The 21,736-nt window shown below is 39.4% G+C and overlaps 1 protein-coding gene across 2 annotated transcripts in view; it reads left to right on the plus strand.

Moving 5' to 3' along the window:
• Window positions 1-21,736, plus strand: part of TESK2 (testis associated actin remodelling kinase 2) — a 79,076-nt gene that overhangs the window by 475 nt on the left and 56,865 nt on the right. The window contains exons 1-2 of one of the 2 annotated variants that reach the window (XM_064147674.1): window positions 353-366; window positions 8,467-8,770. In XM_064147674.1, coding sequence (XP_064003744.1) covers window positions 8,549-8,770 — 222 coding nt within the window. In that variant the 5' untranslated portion in view covers window positions 353-366; window positions 8,467-8,548. Of the gene's footprint in view, window positions 1-352; window positions 367-8,466; window positions 8,771-21,736 lie in introns of those variants that run through there. The other variant, XM_064147673.1, reaches the window with a different exon arrangement.

Genomic DNA, 21,736 nt, shown 5'->3' on the forward strand with positions numbered 1-21,736 from the left:
TGGGCTTGCGTTTCTGCGGGGTAACCGGCGAAGGGATGGCCCTTGAGGGTGGGGGGCACCCACTGGAGGGGATGAGGGAGGAGAGGAGCCGATTCGGGGAACGGGCAGCCGGCGGGATTCCGCCGCCTCTCCCCGGCGGTGCGGCGCGGTGAGTGCTGCGTGCTGAGCAGGTGCGTGAAGGGTCTGCGTTCGCGCCGGCGGCGAGGCGTGAGGGGGAGCGGACGCTGTAGAACGCCCGAGCGCTGCGGGGAAAGCCGGCTGCGCAAACCTGTGCCCTGACCCGGGGACCAGGGTCTGCCTCGACACGGCTAGGATTTTTGCCCAGCCTCGCCAGGATTGCCTTGTAGATGGTCACTTTACCAAGAGGTGTTAAAACCTGACTCAGGTTTTGCTATTTCAGGTGTTACCCTGTAAGAACGCATGAATCAGGCCTTTAATGATAGGCTTGACTGTTGAGGTGTATGTGCACATACTTGCTTTATGGCCGTCAGATGAAAGGTGCTGTATAAATGCAAGTGATCACTGTTAATGTTCCTTTCCTTTGAGTGTCGTGGGAACTGTATTCTCCTTAAGTGCAGGGGATTTTTCCACTTGGGTATTCTGTTGGGTATACCTTGATAGTCGAAGCTAAAATTTCAAGAGCGTTGAATTGAATTTTATTGAAGTTTGTTTGTCTCCCTAGAAAAAAAGCCTTATAGCTAATATTTAGACTAATTTAGGAGAATCTCTATGCTTCACTTGAAATTATTACTATTTTTAGTAGAGATCAGAGTTCTAGCATATTGTCTGCAAAATCAACAGACTTACAGTTCTATGGACTTAATTAGGCAGTGGAATTTACGACCTAAGATAAGATTTTTTATATGAGATACTCATATATGCTCAGTTGATTAGCCATAAACCTTTCCATTTAGTCATCATCTTTGGAAATTATTGTTGCATACCATATCCTGATAGGCTAATAAAAATGTCATTTCTGACTCTTGCAGAAGTGTACTGTGGAGCTGTAGACAAGGCTGTGTAATTCCATTGTCCAGTTTGGTTTGTCTTCATGTAGAACACGGGCAGCTTGAACTGAAGGCAGAGGGGTGTGATCCCTGTACGTGATGGGAAGTGTGTACTCTCCTGTGTTCTTTTTGTGCTGTTTGATTAGGATGAACAGCTGGCAGTGTGACTGGAGCAGAAGACAGGGATGAGGCAAACCTTACTTCAGTGCTTATTTTTTTTTATAACTATGGAAAGAGAAAGTTGGTCCAAATGAGGTGTTCTGGTGGTATAGGCCTCTTGTAACCTAGGTATACTCTCCGGTTCTGTACATTTGCTTTTGCTGTTGTAGTTTTTCATGCAAATTATTTCACAAATTCATGAAAGAAAGGTAGGGTTAAAGGACTGTTGCTTCTGTGTCTGCTGCAGAAAAGAATAAAGCTTGTGGTTCACTTGTATCATAGATTGTCTTTCTGTATTATTCCTGTAGTCAAGACCCATGCATTTGCACAATGGCAAAGCTTTTTATTGCATCCTTGCAGAATGGTACCTTGCAATCTGGCATTAAAAAAAAAGTGCTCTTCTAGGCAATATCAAGAAAGGGTAACATTCATAAATGATTTGTTTAAAAAAATCCCTTTCCCTGCTTACTAGTTCCCTAATAGGTTTATTTGAAGTTGTGCATTTATCATTAATAGTAATCAGCTGTATCACACTGCCTCGATCTGTTGTCTGTTGCCAAGTGTCCTTTCTGACTTAATCAGCTTCTCTTCATATTGTCCCATCACTTTTTCTTAAGTCGAACATGTTTCTGGTAGTGGCTAAGACACTTTTTGATTGATTGCCTGATTGGTTGTGCTGTAGATCTGTAATAGCTCTTGCAACGAGGAGAGGAGTTAATTTTGCTTTTGAAGGCTGACTTTGTGCACTCCAGGTCTGTAGCTCAAAAACTGAGTTAGTGTTTCTCTTAGGTACCAGGGTGCTTCAAAGTGACATGTAAATACTAGCAGGCTCCAATCTCTCCAATACCTTAATAGCAACGAATTTGGGAAGCTCTTTTATCGCTTCAAAGATTGGCAGATAAGTTAGTCAAGATTATGTTGTCACTGTTCCCTTTGTGCAGCCATTACTTGAAGTAAATATGGTACTGAGTGTTTCACTGTGATGTGAAACCATCAGCATGGACTGGTGTTTCAGCTGTATTTTAAAGGTAGATTACAGAATGTGTTTTAAGTATTTGTATTTTCCGGTAGAAGTACCGACTGCCTTGTGCGAGGATGTATAAATGTAAGGTGGTGTACAGGAGAGGTTATTCAGGTATGAAACTCAGCCTGCTTACTTTATTTTCCTCGCTCTTTCAAGCATTCTCCTCTTCTTTTCTTGCCTTTACTGTGTTAGATTGACTCACTGGGTGCATCAGAACAACAGAAAATTGCTCCCTGTTTCCTGTGAACCTCCCCCATAAACCTGGCAGAGGCTGAGGGGGAAATTTCTTGGTTATTGAGTTGTTACAATACCTGTTGGTATTGGAAGGCTTTGATCCCTGTTTTCTCAAGAGCTAGGCAAATGGCAGCCTGCTGAGACCTGGAAGGCATGAGCTGTTTCTCAGTGTCTTTACTGAGCTCTGTTTTGTTAGGCAAACATAAGATATTAAAATTATCCATCTGAAGCAGCAGCTGTGTATTGTAGATGATCTACTGGAGCCATTATTTAACTCTAAATGTGCTCTATCACTAGGCTAGAGTCTGTCTGCATTGTGGACTGGAGTGACTAAAGCCAGCCTGGGCTAGGTCCTTCTATAGATGTTTAATATTATACTTGGACCCTAGAAACTGTTGGCAATTATATTATGGGCATAAGGATCAAGTAGTTTTCTGTTTATTTGTGGGTTTTTAATATTCCTACCTTAGTTATATTTGCCTTCTAAATGTGTGTCAGATTATGCCTATGCTTGTTGTAAATATTTTTTAAGCCTACAGCCTTGTCTCTGAATCCTGAACTCTGCAGCAAGTTAACAGCTAGACTCTCTTACTGTTTTCAAACTTGGCCATAGTCACAAAATAAATGAACTGTTTGTTTCAGCTTAGTCTCTTTATGGAGATCTGTTTGCATTATAAAACCACTATGCAGTGTAGTGGACTTGAAGTTTCTGGAGCAGTGTAGTAGGGCTAAAGCAAGTCTCTTCTGAGGAATGTCAGTTCTAGTTGTGGGAAGTTTATGTTACGACAGTACTGGCTAGAGCTAGGAATTGCCCCCTGCAAGGGAGATGAAATTAAAGCAAAACATTATCTAAATGAAAATAGGAAATGTTGAGATTTTCATGTTTGATTGCAGTGTCATAACCAAGACTATAAACTGGACCTTAAGATTTATCCTGTAAAAGTAGAAAAAAATACTTTATTCGGGGTGAGCTGGGCCAAACACAGTGTAAGCTCTGATGCTTTTATTTACCTTGTCTGTAAATGTTTGATACTATCTTTCTCACAAAGACAAGAAGCTAAGCCATGAACAAACCAAGATAGCAGCAGTTGAGAACAAAATTGCCTGGTTCTCCGTGGCTGATTAGTCTGATATATTTGTGTTTTAGTCTCAAATGTGGGCTTTTTGTGTTTTCCTTTTTTTTTCCCCTCCAAGCTAATGCCCTCAAAGTCAATTCAGTCTTTGGAAGATTTTGTTCTTTACATTCTTTCAAAGCTTTTCTGAAATTTGCATGTTGCTACAGTGAATTCCATCCCCCAACCGTCTTAAGTTGTTGTTTTGTTGAGAGACACTTGCCAGTGTAATTTCTTCATGTTTTTGTAGTGTTGGGTTTTAAAGCAACATCAGACTCTGAGTTTAAATAGTTAACTCCTGGCAAATGACTTATGTCAAAGCTTTGGCATCTTGTTCTTCAGAAAACCTTTACAAATTAATAACAGCATCCACTAGATTTATTGCTTTCCAAGCTGAATGCCTAGCGACAGTCTTCTGTATCTAAAAATGGTTCTTGTTGTTAAGGCCGTCTTTTAGGAAATTGTGAGTTTGGCATTTGAGTGCAAATATGCACATACTTATAAAGATACCAGGGACATAAAATGTCTCAGTAATGAATCAAAATGTTTTTTTTTTTTTTTTAAAGGATCTTGTTTTATACCCTGAAACATGAAGAGGATGCTGCTAAAACTGAGAAGCCTTACCCATTTTTTATGTCTGTGAAGTACAAAATGTTAAGTACTGGCTAATATGTGTCACCTGTTAGTATTACTTCAATATGTGGGGTATAACTTGATGTGTTATTGTGGTGTTTCGATCTTTAAATTTCAGGCTTAGGCATTTGATTTGAAAGCCAAACCTCTAATTAACCAAAGAAATGATGATAGTGCTGGTATTTATAGTAATTTCTGTAATTAAAAAAATCAGTGCATTCATGCAGTGGAGACACTGTTTTTAATATAGTTTTAACATGTTATGGTTTGCCTTTTTTTTTGTTCTTCAAGGTTGTGGTTTTGGTTTTGTGTGGGTTTTCTCTTTTCCTTTTTTTTTTCCCCTTTAAATCAAGAAGTTAAAATGTGCCAGGGCATGAAACATTCTAAAATTATGCTTTTCAGTAATGTATTAAATGGGTGAGTAGAGCAGGTATGCATTTTGAGAAGCGTGTTTCTAAATTGTTTTTGTGTTTGCAGAGTGGAGTGTGCTTTCCTGCATAAGATGTCAGAAAATTTGGTCTGAAAGCTGAGAAATTATTGGGAAATGGCTTCTAGAGTGTTTATTGTCTGTCTTCTGTGAACTGGCTGTTGAGCACGTTAACAGTTTTTAAGCTGATTTTTAATATCAGAAAACCCACCCAACAGTCTTTGAGTTGGTTGCAGGATTTGCAGGGTAGTCTTGGATTCTGTTCAGTGCGCTTTAATTAACCATACAAGGTAGTAAATTAAACTACCTCAGACTGACTTGACAGTCAATTAAACCTTGGTTGATTTCATTGAGAATGTGATCGTTAGTGTAATTGGCCAAAATGACAGGAGGCCCACTTGGAATTGTGCCCACTTGAAATTTTTCTCTAATTCTATGTGCGCAATCCTAGTCAGAATACTAGACAAATGGAGCTCTATCCTAATAATTTCCAAGAATTTCATGTAGCTGTCTGGAAAAAAGGCAAACATGAAGGAATGGGTTACTTGGGAGCCCAGATGGCAAAACCTTTTGGGGTTTATGTTGTGTGAAGTACTTTGAGTCTCTTCTTTCATAGTGGGATTTGTATAGAGTTTTGCAAAGTTCACCATGTGATTTCAATCAAAAGGACATGGATGTGTGAGGGAGATTTTTTGTTGTTGTTAAATATACTGAGAGACTACGCTGAGAGCTGATCATGTGTTACTGTATCTGCATAGTTAAGACAGAGTTAGGCTTTTCCTCCTGTTTAATATTGCTTACCTAACTTAGTATCTTCACTTGGTTAAGACAACGGCAATCTTCCCTGTTTTGTTTTTATGTGTTTTGCTTTGCCTGAGAACCTAAACTTACAGTCCTGATTTACAAGTTGCTTTAGTTTCCTGGGCTGCAGTGTGGATGTGTTGTTTCAATAGATTTAGCAGGGAAGTCTAACAACCTCCAGGGTCCACTTCATGTGGTATTACTGTGATACTGGAGTGTCAGACTATGCACTTGTGGAGCAAATGCTTGCTCCCTTCCTTGGAAAGTGTCTGGTGCGTGTAGGTACTACTGTGACGCAAATAAGTTCTAAAAAAATGTTGGGTTTTTTTTTTAATTACAGCAGGTCTTCTGTTCAATCTCCAAAGATAATTGCATCTCCTGTTCCAAAAAGTGAATTGTTAACACTACAGGTTCCTGTCTATCCTTCTTCCATAAACAGTTCGTTCTTAACCTCCTTGTAAAGTAGCCAAATGATGGTTTGTTCCTTTTAGATCAAAAGGAATTATTTAAACGTGCTTTGAAAATTGCTGGGCATCTTCTGTGTAGCTAAGAAGGTTCTCTGGGCTATTTTTCTCAGCTGAGGAAATACAGAATCAAGCAGGTTGGCAGAGACCTCCAAGATCATCCAGTCCAACCTATCACCCAGACCTATCCAGTCAACTAGACCATGGCACTAAGTGCCTCATCCAGTCTTTTCTTGAACACCTCCAGGGACAAAGCCTCCACCACCTCCCTGGGCAGCCCATTCCAATGCCAATCACTCTCTCTGTGAAGAACTTCCTCCTAACATCCAGCCTATACCTACCCCGGTACAACTTGAGACTGTGTCCCCTTGTTCTATTGCTGGTTGCCTGGGAGAAGAGGCCACCCCCCACCTGGCTACAGTGTCCCTTCAGGTAGTTGTAGACAGCAATGAGGTCCCCCCTGAGCCTCCTCTTCTCCAGGCTGCACACCCCCAGCTTCCTCAGCCTCTCCTTATAGGGTTTATGTTCCAGGCCCCTCACCAGCTTTGTTGCCCTTCTCTGGACACATTGCAGCACCTCAACATCTCTCTTGAATTGAGGAGCCCAGAACTGGACACAGTACTCAAGGTGTGTCCTGACTAGTGCTGAGTACAGGGGAAGAATAACCTCCTTTGTCCTACTGGCCACACTGTTCCCATAGTGCTTCTGTATCATTTCCAGACCCTCAAGGCTCATGGGGCAAGAATATGAGGTCAGAAATTGGATCCTGATCTTCTGTGTGGCGGTTGGCCACCCGTAACATTGGACTATGTAGTGCTGTCCTCTGAGAAGTGCAGGAAACTCATGTGTGTGGGAGTCTGCATATAATTCTGTAGGAATACCACAATATGGAATTTGATACAGATTTTCTTAATAAGGCCCTGCTAAAACTCTCTTATATCCACCGACTTTCAATTATAGGGGTGAGTGTTAAGATGTTTGAAATAAACATCCTTGAAAAACATGGTGGGTTGGTTTGCCTTTTTTTTTTTTGAGAGGGAAACCTCAAATTAATTCCACACAGTTCCACAGAGCTCACTTTTGAAGGCAGGGAAGAACTATGTTTTACTGATGTGTTGGCACAGAGCATCTCTGGAAGATACACTGCATAAAGAACACAAATGTATCAGCACTGCTGTATATTAAGGGGACAGCTGGTAGACCTGTTTTTGAGATGCTTTTGAAACGTAATATATTGTTCAGGTTCTCTGTGTCTGTGCAAATAGAAGTATAGTTGCCTGGCCTGCTCACTGTCATTATTTTGTTCACCATTAAAAAAAAAATGTTTCTTTCTTCTCCTCTGAGTTTTTCAGCCACCTTCAGGGAAAAAAATAATCTATCCTGCTCACTTTGTTCAGGTTTTGTAAGGGCTCAGCAAATTGCTGTAAATGAGCAGCTAAGTGTGGAAAAGATGAATAACCTCCTGAGTGTAGGGTTTAAAGGGGAGGGGAAAAAAAAAGTAGGCCACCTGTCAAGACTGCCGGTCGAAGCTGAATTTGATGGGCTCCAGAGTCATCCTGATTACTTCATCATCCTCTTAAAAAGAAAAAAAATCCCTTACTGTTAATTTTCTCACCTTTTCTTTCCTTCCCCCTTCTGGGGAGGTGGTGGAGTCGTCGTCCCTGGGGCAGTTCAAGGCAAGGTTGGATGTGGCACTTGGTGCCATGGTCTAGCCTTGGGCACTGTGGTGAAGGGTTGGACTTGATGATCTGTGAGGTCTCTTCCAACCTTGGTGATACTGTGATACTGTGATACCTTTTCTCCTGTTTGTCAATTGTAGCTTGTTTCCTATGCTTTCAGTTGAACTGAAATTAATATAGCTTTACAAGCTGTGTTTGTGGATAGAACTTTTCTGATGGTTTCTTGCAATAATACCTTGGCTTTGTAGCAGGATTGTTGATATTTTATAAATTCGGAGGCTAGATCTCTAGTGGATATGAACTTGTGTTAAGAATTGGTCTTGGAACACTTGTAGGTAGAAACTTTAGAAACCAAGAGTTTGGTATTCCTGTTATTGTTATTGACAGGTGATAATTTTTCTTATGTCAACTAAAAGTTGATCTGTTTTTTACATTTATGAATGCTTTGTTCAGTTTCTGACGTGAAATGGGTTCTTGCAATAGTGGTATGCTGGTCACCAGCTACAACTGAAGCAGTATAGAGGGCTATGTTTTGTGGGTTTTGTTTTGCCTTAAGTGCGCCCTGTAGCAACCAGAACTTAAGAAAAAAAGGAGTGGGAGGGAATGAAAATTTTTTTTACCAGTAAAAGATTGAGTTCCAAACCTATCAATCTCTTAGTAGCCAAAGCACAGGATATTTCTGTGAATCAAAGGGAAGAGTTCAGTAGATTGTCTGTCTTTACTGACAATGTTATGTGGTTGGTTGTGGTGTTTTATGGTTGTACTTTTTCCTTTCTTTTTTTCTTGTGCCCCTACTTGGATATCTTCTTTCTCTGTTTTTTTTGTTGTTTTTTTTTCTCCCTTGAAGTGTTGTAAGCTGTGTTGGTGTCCTGTCAAATGTATTAGATATGATTACAATACTGTAATCTCAATTTCTTGTATTTTAGGATCCAACGAGAGTAGTGAAGACGGCAAATTACCTAAGATGTGAGAAGACCTCCCTTAGCACAGTAAAACCTTGTTTTCAAAATGGACCGAAGTAAGCGGAATTCAATAGCAGGATTTCCACCACGCTTGGAGCGCGCTGAGGACTTTGACGGTGGCACTGGAGGAGAAGGGACTGTATCCCAGATTGGAAGAGTTTGTACCTCTTCATACAGAGCCCTCATAAGTGCCTTTTCCAGACTTACTCGTCTCGATGACTTCACATGTGAGAAAATTGGCTCCGGTTTCTTCTCTGAGGTGTTCAAGGTGCGTATTTGGTTCTTTTCTCTTTGTGTTGGGTGCTTCATGTTTGCTGCTGAGAATGTCCGAGAGTATCGGCAGAACTATTTCTCACTGAAGTCAACTGTTTGCTCTCATAGTTGCTTTAATAAGGATGACTGACTGATAAAGAACTTGCAGGTGTCAGGTATTTCCTCTGACACTCTTCCAGCAGCTTTTTATAAGTTGTAATTTATTTGGAGACAAAAAGCAAAAAATAATCAGTTTTATCCTTTGGTCACTGCCATGTATTTTTGTATTCATGCAGTACATTAAACACCAGTGGCTATTGGTTCTCTGAACTGTGAATGTCTTCAATTTATCTGGTTTCTTAGTTTTGTTGGAATGTACTCATACATTTGGTAGTCTTTGCCTGCCAGCACTAGATGTGTATATTAAGAAATCTACACATGATTACTGGATTTGAAACCACAATATTTATTGCACTGAAGTTACAACTAGCTGTTCTTCTGTTTCCTTTGCTGCTTTCATGCTGTGCCTCGAACTCAAATAATCAGAGATTACTTAGAACTGAATAGTATGAATGAGAGAATCTGAAGTCATCAGCAACTTGCTGCTATGAATCTGGGAAGCGGGTAGAATCTTTGTTAAACAATCTGTGAAGCCATACAGGCATCCTCAGTTTTGTAGTGCTGATGGTATTTCTGCTGTTCTGACTGTTCTGGCAAGGCTTATCATAGAGGAATAGGACATTGAGTTGGCTTCTAGGCTTTCAGGCATTGCGATAACAATTTGTTTCCTTGTCCTAGTTCTTGACTTGAAACAAAGTCATCCTCCAAATTATTTCCATTTCAGTGAAATGCCAGAAAACTTTATCTCGCAATATATTGTGTCCATTCCATTCCACTTCATGTGGTCTTCTGTAAAGAAATTAAACCAAACCCCCTTTTATCCAGCTTTATTGCTGTGAATAGATATGTGAGTTAGAAAATGGAAACTGCTTTAGTACCCAAAGGCATTCAGATCTCTGCATATACCTCTCTTCTTTTGTGTGAAGACAAGTCACTCCACAGAAGTTTTTCTGTTTAGCTAAAGAATAAAATTTGGTTTCCACTAACACAGATTTTTAGTTCCTTGAAAGGGATAGACATGAAGAATTTTAAGTTGGAGTGTGTAGGATTACTTGGCTCTCTATAAAGCCAGCCTGTATACCAACTGAAAACAAGGTTTTGTTTTGGCTTGTTTGAATTTTTTGATTCTTATTTAACTGTTTGGGAAACCTCTGTAGCACGTTTTGTAGCTACTGTCTTTGTATCCAGACATTTCTTAATGTGAAACGTGCTGATTTTTCAAGTTCTATGTTTCACAAGACCTCATCTTTAGAGCCTTTCTGACAAGGTGCTTTGAAGTGCCTAAGGGCAGCAATACACTTGTATTATCTCTAAATAACTGGAGATTAACAGACCTTGATTTGTGTGAATTACAGAATTCAGGTTTTGGAGTAATTGTGTCTTATGTTTATCTCAGTGTTGCCGATTAGACTTTCTGTCTTTTTCCTGTTCTGTAAATTCAGGGTTATGCCATCTTGAATGCCTGCATTTTCCAGTGCTTAGGTTGTGGATTTATCCTATGATGTTACTGACTTAAAAACAGTTTTCTAGTTGAATAGCTACACACTTTGTGAACAGAGTTACTGGGAGGATAACTGTAATGTTTTACTGTGTGTTAGTGAGGAATATTGGGGGTGAGCGCCCTGAGGCAAGGTGCTTACATGTCCAGCAGAAGGATACTGTATTAGTGATCATGAGCCACTGTTTCCCCCTCCTTGCCTACTTTTATTTCCTTAAAAGCAAAGGTAAATTTCCAGCATTCATAGTAATTGGTTTAAGATTATCTTACTTTAGAATATCACTTGGTTTAGTCAGGTAGTGACACACGGAGCTGTTTGAGAGAAATCCTTTCAGTACATAGATAAGTCTGCTAACTCTTGAAAAACCTTCCCCTGCCATTCTGCTTTAAGTTTAACCAGACGTCACATGGTGCCAGCCTGCAATAGGTGGCATTATTCTAAGACAGCATGGTTGTATTCTTGAGTATCTAGTGTCTGTTTTCCCAGAAACAACCACAGACCTCCTGCAGGGAGACAATGAGTGATAAAGCCTTTTCTTTCACATCAGTTTCAAGCAAGGTCTTGCTTCAGTTTTGGCACAAAGCGGTGAGAATGCCTTACGACCTTATCTGAGATGCAGTTCCATGCTCATTTAAGCAGGTTTCTGTTCTGCTAGTTTATCAGCTTGACCACCTCTGTCATTAATCCTGCTGTGCTGATGATCAGATTTCATGCAAGAACCTTGATGTGCTTCCAGGAAGGAGAGCCTCATGGTTTGACACAGTTAAAGTTCAGTCTGATCTGCAGGCTTCTGATCTGCAGGCATCCAGCTAAATGATTGAACTCCAGAATTGCCCTGGATTTTTCTCTGCTTATTGCATAAGTAACTTTACAGGAGCAGTGAAGCCCTCCCTTTAAATTACCAAAGATGTCTCAAAACACCTGTCACCAGAGCTTTATGAGTTATATCTGTTGTATTGTGAGTATCACACAGTGGGTTCAGTCAAGCAATTCAGCAAAGGGTGCTTGAACTGTTTTGGGATTTTGGGATTTTAGTTTTGCTTTGTAACTGATAACTGTGTTCAGCAGTTTCTTCTCCCCAGTCCTTTTCTGTGGAAACACTTTTTAAAGTGTAGTCTATCACAGTGACTAGAAGCTGCCCTCTTGTAATTTGAGAAGAGGAGCACATTACAGCTTATATATGTATCAATGGTTTTATGTGCTATGAATGATCTTTTAGCATTTCTAGTGCATCTTTACTCATAAATTAAACTTCATCATAATGTATTAAACGACCAATTTGATTATAACACTTCAAATTCACCTTCACCTGCATACTAAGTGCTACAGAAACTTTTAGGTAAACTGAACTTTGTCAAATTGTTACCAATCGAGTTTAAATCATCCAATTTTGTAATTTTGAATGGCAAAGGCAGCACACTGAGGATTGCTCTTAAAATTGAGCTAAGCATTTATATAAATGCACAATGTCCAGCCATGATTCCAAACCTTTAAATTCCTAACTAGGACAATGAGTAAGGTTTGATAGGACTATAACAACTTGTGAGGGAGAAAAGCATCATAGTGAAACAAAATACTGTATTAGGAAATAGATACTATTAATTATAAAATATATTTTGGAACAGCACTGAGACCGAAATCAGGAACATTTTCTGTAAAAATAAACCTTCAGGTGCAAAGCCAGGACTAAGTATCCAAGTTGCTGTGAATTTTTTTCAGATGTTCTTGTTGGCTCTGAGTTCTGTAGCCAAAATTTTGAGAGAGATTGTAATTACTTGGACACTTTGGATTAATGTTGAAAATTAACTTTCTGCACTTTATTATTCATGTATACATAAAAATAAGGATCACTGATCCAGCTGTGCAAAGTCAGTCTCCTGTATGCTTGCATGTTGGGAAAGCTGTGCTTTACAGGTGTGGTCACTGGGGAGTTTGAGAGTTTTGACTGTTGCAGAATGTGAAGTCTTTTGACATTCAGAGAATTCATTATTTTGTCTTGGACAGTTCTGGATGTTAAAATAGTTCTTCAATTGCAGACAGTTTTTCTGCTGTTTTAAATGCTCCTGTCCATCTAACTAGCAGCACTACCAAAAATTAAGTCAGGAGTAGGAAAGCACTTTCTTTGGAAGCTGCCCCCACCCTAGTAGCTGGAGAGTTGACATACATGTAATAAAGAGAAACATAATTTCTATTTGTCAGGGAACATGCTGCAGCAAAACTGCTAAAACAGCCTTCCAAAGATTATCTTTGGGACAGGCAGAGATCAGATTTGAAGACAGACCTCAAGTCAAGAAGGCCAGTCTTGACCACCTTGAACTGTGTTTTTAACCTTGTAGGAGTCAAGAGATACACAATATGAAATCAGTCATTAGAGGAAAAAAAAACTATCTTATGAAATACTGTAAGCAGTATGTCAGTATAGTTTATATTTTAATCATACACCTAGAAAGGTTATTCATGTGAGCAGTGAGAAAGATATATAATACCTCAAAGCAAAATAAAATCAGTTAATTAAATACTTAATAGTGGATGAACAAAGACAAGCATATGAACACGTAAGATGTTTAAGACCTGTTGCAAAATTAACTGGTAAACTGCTTTTGAGAGCTGAAATACTCTGCAGCTAAACATAATGCCTCCAAAGAAAAATTTTGAGATGGAAGCTGGCCTTCCCATCTTAGCATGCTTACTGACAGCACCATGTGCTAAGCACTCAGTTTATGGTCTCCTAGAACTTGAGATTCTTTCTGCAGAGACTTTGTCTCGTTTTTGCAGCAGATTATTTTTTGTTTCTGCCCTTCAATCACACTTTAATTTTTCAAGATCACTTTGAATTCTAAACCTGTCTTTGTTTCATTCTCCATTTTGACTTCAGGAAGATTGCTTCAGAGTTCTCCTTGATAATCTTACCAGTTTACCTGTGAACCTCTAGATGCTCTTTTGATTATGGTTTTAAAAACATTGCTGCTTTATAGTAGTTCTTTTAGATTACATTTGTCTGGCTTATTTATGAAGATGTCTTGAAAGATACATCGAAGTCATGGAAAACAAAATACAATGTATCTTAGTGCTTATACAAAATGGATAACCTTGAGAAACGAATGCTGAAAATGTCAGAGCTATTCTGGGATTTATGAACTACATAGCCTATGGAACTGGCACTATCGAGATGCAAGGCCAAGTCTGAATACAGCGAGAGGGCAGCCTACTTTTGACTGATTTAACGAGAGGGGTGGTGGATGAACATAAGTTGGTATCCCCATAAAACTAGTGCCGTATATGCTCATGCTGTGAGGCTTCCTATTTGAATATCCTGGAATGTTGGTCCTTAATTCATCTATTAGTTATGTGCTCCAAGTTTCTAAAGTGCTGGCTGGCCAGAGCAAGTGCACCTGTCTAAATACAAACCTTGTGGTGGAGGATAGAATCCTGTTTCTCATATTTATTTAATGTCTTCAAGGTGCCTTAAAGATAAGCAGCATCCAGCTGTCTAATGTGAAAGGAGAAACAGGGCTGATATGTAGTTGTGCTTAAGGGTAGTGTGAAGAACATGTAAAATTATTTTTTACCAGACACCTTCAATATATTTAGAATAAAACTGGTAGTTCTGTTGCTCTTTGTGTACACTGTCTAGTATAATTTATATTTTTTATCATTGTCATGCTGGTGGGCTTGATCTCTGGAACAGCCAATTTACTGTGGTAGATCTGAAAGATGCTACTGATGTGGGTTTCCCGAAATGACTCATGAGAGCTTTTGGTATTTTGCATTTTGGGGTGGTGTTTTGTTTTGGTTTCGTTTTTGTGCTTGATGACTTAAACATTCTGCATGATTAACATCTCTCTCTCTGTGATTTTGCTGGTCTTGGGGAGCACAGTGCAGAAATGCTGCTTTCTTCTTTCGGTCTCTGACCTACGTTTGACAGAACTTTCTAACTAGAATAAACAGGGCAGAGTAAGAACTGTGCAACTGAGTGAGGAACTAACTCGTAGGACTTCAGGCACAAAATTTAGGGTAATAGACAAATCACTTCACAAAAAAAAAGTCTCTTTTTATTGGCATGATTGTCTGTTTTCTTGTTTTACTTTTCCCATTATGTCTCAAACTATATGTTTAAAGATAAAGACATTACAGGGTTCTTAAACAGTTAAGGCTGGAAGGAGTTATTGGATCTACATACAGATTGCCCCGTAATCAGAGGTCATTATATCTTAGTAGCAACTCATATTTTGTCTACAGCATATATTGACACCACATACAACACCATATACCCCACCCTGTTGCTGTTTTGTTTAAATTCAGTTCTGAAGACCTCAAAGACAGTATCGGGGGGATTCCAGTGCTCAGTGTGTAACCTCACTGTTGTAAACTTCTATATAACTTGAAGTCTCTGGACCTACCTGTTCACCCAGTTCTTTGTGTCATTTTAGATAAGCCAGTGTATTTTTAGTACCTTTTCTTTCCTCCCTGTAAAAGTTGTATGAAGTTAGGCTTTGACCCTCTCAGTCTACTAAGTTGTCTGAATTTCTGTCTCCTTCCCATCGCACCTTCACTCTGGGAATGACCTAGTTCTTGCAATGTAGGTTTTAGTCTTTCCAACGTCTTTCTCTTTTTAAAGTGGACATCCTAAGTTGGTATGCCCTAATTTTGGTTTTAACAATGACATGTGAAAGCTATGCTTTTGCTTTGTGTCGTACTCTTTGATAATGCATATCACTTGCTGTTACCACAGCATGGTAGTGCCTTATGTTTGGTGAGAGTGAGTCTCCTGTTCTGTAACTTTCCGTCCTTGTTTCTTGTGAAATTTTCCTTTTGGTTATGTTAATTTTTGTTTAGATGGACCTAAAATATGGAGTGGTGTTCACTGCTTAGTGAAGTTACATGAACAGGATAATACTGCAAGTTTCAGATTTTTCTGAGTATCAACTTTCATCAGTGAACTGGAAGTAAACACAGAATATTGAGTAAGAGGAGGCCTCACTCAGTTCCTCTGCAAGCTCAGTGTAAAACTTCCTTGTCTTGTGCAGCTTTGACATGTACGACTGTATCTTGAGCTGTCGTTAGCCAGTCTTTAGTTGTAGTGGGTTGTGACATGAAGTCTGATTTCTTACAGAAGCCTATGTGTTCATGTATATATGCTATTGATAAACATTTATACTGTTAGCTTAAATCTTGTCACCTACTTTTAAAATTAATGTAAAGCTAGGAAGGGATGTTATGAAAACTGCTAAAGTACCTTTAGCTGAGCCAGACTTCAATGTAAATAATCTGTTCTTGGCAGTCTTTTTCAGCTCGTCCTTTAGCTATCCATTATAGAAGATTCTAGAACCTCCTTTGGTGTATCTAAGGCATCATCATCATCAGGGGAGACCTTCTTGGTCTCTGCAACTACCTGAAAGGAGGTTGTAGTCAGGTGGGGGTTGGTCTCTCCTCCCAGGGAACCAGTGACGGAGCAAGAGGATACAGTCTCAAACTGTGCCAGGACAGGTTTAGGCTGGACATTAGGAAGAAGCTCTTCACAGAAAGAGTGATTGGTATTGGAATGGGCTGCCTGGGGAGGTGGTGGAGTCACTGTCCCCGGAAGTGTTTAAAAGGAGACTGGATGAGGTGTGTAGTGCCATGGTTCAGTTAATTAGAAGGTGTTAGGTGATGAGTTTGGCTCGATGATCTTGAAGATCTTTTCCAACCTGGTTAATTCTGTGTGATTCGGTGATTGTTGTTACCTTTTTCATAGCTAGAACTTCCCAGTTTGATTACTTTCTACAATAGTTCTGTTCGTCTGTCCCATTGACTCTACTAGCAATTTATTACTGACAGAGGGTTCAATTTTCTTGTAGCATCTTGTCAACAGAGGTCTTCATGGAAATCTCAACCTATTCTTGAAAGTTGATAGTAGAGACTGCTGCAATGGAAGATACTGACTCCTGGGTATGTCCGGAGAATCAGTATTACTGAGCAAGAGAGGAGTGGTTACACCATAAGCCACACTGGACTGAAAAACCTCCAGCAGTAGATTAGGCTACTGTGACTTCCTGTGATAGATGATGTGCATGAACAATTTCTTCACTTTGTTGAGCTGGAAGGGCAGAAGCTCTTCATAGAGGGATGGTAAAAACCTCCCAAGGAAGTGTGAAATATTTGCTTTTCATCATTTATTTGTGCTTTCCTCATACCTTTTCTCTTCAGAATGGTTATAATTTAGTTTTGTCTTAAGGAACAGAACAGTTCATTAGGGCCATGGTCTAGTTGCTTGGATAGGGCTGGGTGATAGGTTGGTCTGGATGATATTGGAGGTCTCTTCCAACCTGGCTGATTCTATGATTTAGAAATTTGAAGGGCAACAAAACTATTTCTGCATAACTCATGAGGAAATACTTCTGGTATTCATGTTTAAAATATTTTGAAGGCTGCACTGAAGTAAAGGTCAGCTGATAATATGAAATTTCACAGGAAAACTCAAATTTATTTTGTGCTTCTTTGTCCTTACTGCTTCAGCTTCAAAGTTCTATCACTCTCTCATCTGTTGTTTTGAACACATAAGGTTTGCACTAGGAAAGGCTCATTTTTAATTGCATCTGGAATTAGCAGTCTGATGAGGGTCTGAACTAATCTAGGTGTTCTTACTTTGTCAAGTATTAGAGGTGAGATCACACAATATCCTTGAAATTTGTGGCACTAGTCGATAGGCTTAAAAGGTGTTTTGTGTTACCCTATGAAGTATTTCTAGGAAACAATCTAGTTGTATGCATTAAATACTTTTTCAGTGCTTGACTTTTCTAAGGTTGGAGAACTGTAATGCTTGGTGTCAACACATGGAGAGAAATAAACAAAAAATTGGTTTAGTAACTAGAAAAGTCAATGAACACATTCAGTCTTAATGTGTTTAGTGTATCAAAAATGTCATTGCAGTGCTTAAACAGCCTTTCATTGAGAAAAGAGTTGTTTGAAGGTACTCTTTAGTGTAGTGAAAAAAGGCATAGTATAAGGCACAATGGTTTGAAGCTGTTGCAATTGTGCTCATGTTAAAAATTGAAAAGGCTGTGGAAGCAGCCTCATCAAACAGAAATTGCCTTTTTCTCTCCTGTTGGGTCATTGATGGTATTTGTAGCCATCCTGTTTTTTCAGAATGTTCTTGATTAAGCTTGGCAAGGTGTTGAGAAACTTACAGGTACCAACAGTTTAAGACCACCTATTTTGGAAACTAATGCCCCAGGCAGTTAGATATTTGAGGGTTCTTATATGGAGTTACAGTGTTAAAACATGCTGCTAGTTCTTTGCTTGGAAACATAGTCACTCTGTATATTACATAGATTGTCCGAGAAGGCTGGAATAACTTGGAAACTTATGTTGGGCTCTTGAGTTATATCAATTACGTGGTTCTAATCAGCCTCTTTCTACTCTGATACTTGTTAGGAATAGGAAGAAGCACCATTCTGTAGCTGAAATGAGATGTAAATTGTGAGGATGCTGGTGCTTTCTTAGTCAGAGCAGAACTCTTAGAAGTTGGATTTGTCATACAGGCATGTGTGAAGTATCAGCCTTTTGGAGCCCTTCTGCCTAATGCTAAGATGATTTGTATGGTATCCACTAAACCATAGAGTTGTCTTCATCTTGTTAATGACTTTTTGATTATTGATATGCCAAGTTGCTGTCATCTTAGTCCTTGTCACTTAATTAGCTAGTGCTTTTATAGGGCATAGGCTGTGTGGAGAAGTAGCAATAAATAGGCGTCACGCCAATGGATCGTTAATACAGAAACTGAAACCTCATGAGTGTTACTGTTCTTTATGGATTGAACAATCAGGGCAAAGTACTCTTTTCATCTCCACTTGTGTGTGAGTATGACAAAAATTCAGAATTACCTGTCTCACTTGCAGGGCACTCTTGCATTTGCAGAATTGAGAATGATTTTGGAACACAAAGTAGAATGGAAGGCTTGTTTACATCTGTATCCAAAATAAGTCCTGATGTGTATTTATTTATTTTCTGGCTAGAAGTCTCTAGATAGATGTGTTATAATTGTCTTACAATACCAGGTGAGGAAATAAAGAGAGTGACTCACAAGCTGTCACCAAGTAGCAAATATAATGAAACTACACTGAGTGAAGCAAATAAAATTAAAAAATCAGGGGAAAGAGTTTGGCTTACAGTATGTTTTTCTGGTTTGGTCAGCCAGCTTCTCTGCTGAAGAAAAATCTTGGGAAGGCATGATGGAACTATCATACTCCTAAAGTGAAGAGTTTGCTTCTGTAGTAGAAAAGCAGAACAAAAATCACTGAAGCAAACTTAGAATCATAGAACAGTTTACGTTGGAAGGGACCTCAAAGATTATCTAATTCCAACCCCCCACCATAGACAGGGACACCTCCCGCTAGAATAGGTCATTCAAGGCCTCATCTTACCTGGCTTTGAACACTTCCAAGGAGGGAGCATCTACAGCCTCCCTGGGCAACCTGTGCCAGTGTTTTACCACCTCACTGTAAAGAATGTCTTCCTGAAGGAACTACTTCTTGATGCTGAAAGAATACTTGGTCAAAATAAGTTAGTGTAAAATAATATAAAATTGTCCATTTTGAATTATACTTCTCACTGGCCTGTTCTAACTCTCGCTCAGCAGCTGATACATTGAATATCTCAGGTAAGTCTTTGTTGTCCTCACAAACAGAGAGAATGTTTTCAAGTTCTGTCAACAAGAAAGACGGTCTCATACTGAGCAAATGGAACCTTGCAATAAGAGATTACTTCCTGGTTGGATTTTCTGTTCAGTACTGTGACTTCTGTAGTTCAGAGTCCTTTGGGCTTTTGATTTTCTTCAGGAAGAAAAGCTGTGTCAGTTTGAGTATCATTGTGCACTTTCCCAGGGACAAAGCAGGTGGCCAGATTCCCTTGGCACAGAAATGTTTGTGTGCTTTTTGTCTTGTTTTCCATAATAATTTCTCAAGCACAGTTAAATGATCTGTTTAGTTTTATGTTCTAGATGGAGATGTGCTGGGTTGGCAGCTCTGGGATTTTCTGTGTTTTGCCAGCTGGCAAACGTGCACATTTGTGTAAGCTCATTCATAGCTGATACTGAGAGACAGGTGCTGATTTACTGTTCTTCAAATAACCGTGCTGGCCTGTGCCCAGTATTAACAGAGCTGCGCCTAGAGAACGGGAGTGCATCACTGAATAACATTGTGACGAACCTCTCTGAACACCTACTTACTGATGTTGGGAGGAGAGGAAGGTTAAGTATTCCATGGTGGATTTCACTGCCCATATCTGGAGAATGTGTTATTGATTAATATGAAATCTAACTGTGAGAAGTGCAAATTATTATTAATGGCAGTAACAGAAAAAAAGATGTTTACAGCATCAGAGCTCCTTAATAGCCCGTGGTAATAATAAGGGAAAAGAACTCCAAAATCTGTATGATAGGGTTTCTGTTAGCCTGGCAGTCACCATGGCTGCTGACTCGGATCTTGCCGTGCTCATTGCAGTCTGAGAGCACTTTGGGGGAGCTGCGTGGCCCTTCTGCGCAGCTCTGCACGGATGGGGCCTTCTGTTGGATTCTCTTGTTGGATTAGGGGTTGAGAAGGGGACAGAGCTATGAAACATCCGCTAGAGTGATCGACACTGAGACAGCATTGCTTTATGAACTAATCCCGAGCTGACAATAGGTCTAACAGTGAGTTACTAATGACAGTTTGTAACTTCCACATCAGCTGCCTGCAATTAAGTCCTGCAAATCCAATCCTTGTGCTTCCCAGCCTTTACTGGCAATGGTGAGGCACAAAGCAAACTGCAGTGTATTTAATTAGCTACTGTTTTGCTAGGAGAACTTAATTCTCAGGAAGAACAGTTCCATTAAGGCTTAAATAACAAGAAACTAATTAGAACTTACCTTTGTGTCTATAGCCTGAAAGTGATTAAATGTAGCAATCTATAGCAGAATAGGTATCTTCAAATAAGTAAAATGCAGCTCCTCTGTACTCCCTGCTCTCTTTTTTGTGGTTGTGGTCGTCAGGGCTTAATGCTCTAACCGTGACTATAGCAGCAATAGTTGTATGCCAGTGGACTCTGGTCTGGAAAGTTAGATGAACTTCCTTACTAGTCCATGGTAACATTTACCTGAAAGATTTGTGAAGCAAATGTAAGGATTTTTTTTTCTGCCCAAAATAAACCTCCCAAGGTTCCCATATAGCTTTATAAAAACAAACCCAACAAATGTTTGGTGAATAGCAATGATGACATAGTACAGTGTGGGGTCTGTATGCTTAGTGTGTTAATATACTGTAAAAGACTGAAGGTGCTATTATAGGTCAGGAAAACTCAGCCTGGAGTGTATTTTGCTTGAAAAGCATCTGCAAATTATGCAGGTGTCTTAATCTTTCATAAAAATTAAACCCATAGTAACACAGGAAATATTTAACCATAAATATTAAAAACTAAATAGGAAAATAAGGACACAGGACGTACAGTATCTGATTATGTGTTATCTTTACACGTTACAATAGTAATTTGCAGTTGTCAAGCTTCCAGTTTCCCTGACAGGTAGATAGCAATGTCATCTCCATTTTATAGATACTGGTAAAGAGGGAATGAAAGTGAAGTAGCATGCCCATGTTCAGAGAGCTGCTGCTACTAGCTCACAGTGATAGCTGACACTAAAAATGAAGAATAAGCTTCTAGTTCTGCACTTCAAACTGAGTATTTCTTTTTTCTCTCTTGGCAAAAAGTGTGTAGTTGAGCTGTATGCTGAGGTATATTGTGTCGTATAACGATGTTCTTCTGCGTTTCTTGCCTAGTATGGAAGAGGTGGGTCAATGCTCTTTCTCTAGTATTGCAGAGGGAAATCTATGTGAATATATTCTGCTCAAGTGGCTACAGTCAGTGAAGTTCTCTACCTTGGCTGTGCCTGTTTGTATTTAATGTTAAAGCGTGGAAAAATGGTCTTCTAATTTCCAGTCTTATTCTGAGAAAAAGCACGGTCTCTTTCTATCTTTATGATTTCTTTGAGATCAAGTTAAGGGCAGAAAGCTATGCACATATTCCTATCAAAAAATGGTTTGTTTTAAATAAATGAATGCTGTATTTTGGGCCCTGGTTCTACATTACTGTAGGCAATGGAGAAAATCAAAATACAAAAGAAAAATTCAGCAGGGTTTGGGCACACACAAATGTATTTGCAAAGTATCAATGGTTCTGCTGTCTCAGTAATTATAAATTCACTGCAGTTGGGCCAAAAAATTTGGAGAACTCGTTTGATTGTAGGTGTGGAATATACTGTAGTAATCAGGCTTGTTACAATGTTGAATTGGTGATGTATAAGTTATTAAAGTTATCGAAGTAGGATCTTTGACTAGGCCTTTGTACTAAGGGAA

The sequence above is a fragment of the Pogoniulus pusillus genome, chromosome 8, assembly GCF_015220805.1.
Source record: "Pogoniulus pusillus isolate bPogPus1 chromosome 8, bPogPus1.pri, whole genome shotgun sequence".
NCBI lineage: Eukaryota > Metazoa > Chordata > Aves > Piciformes > Lybiidae > Pogoniulus > Pogoniulus pusillus.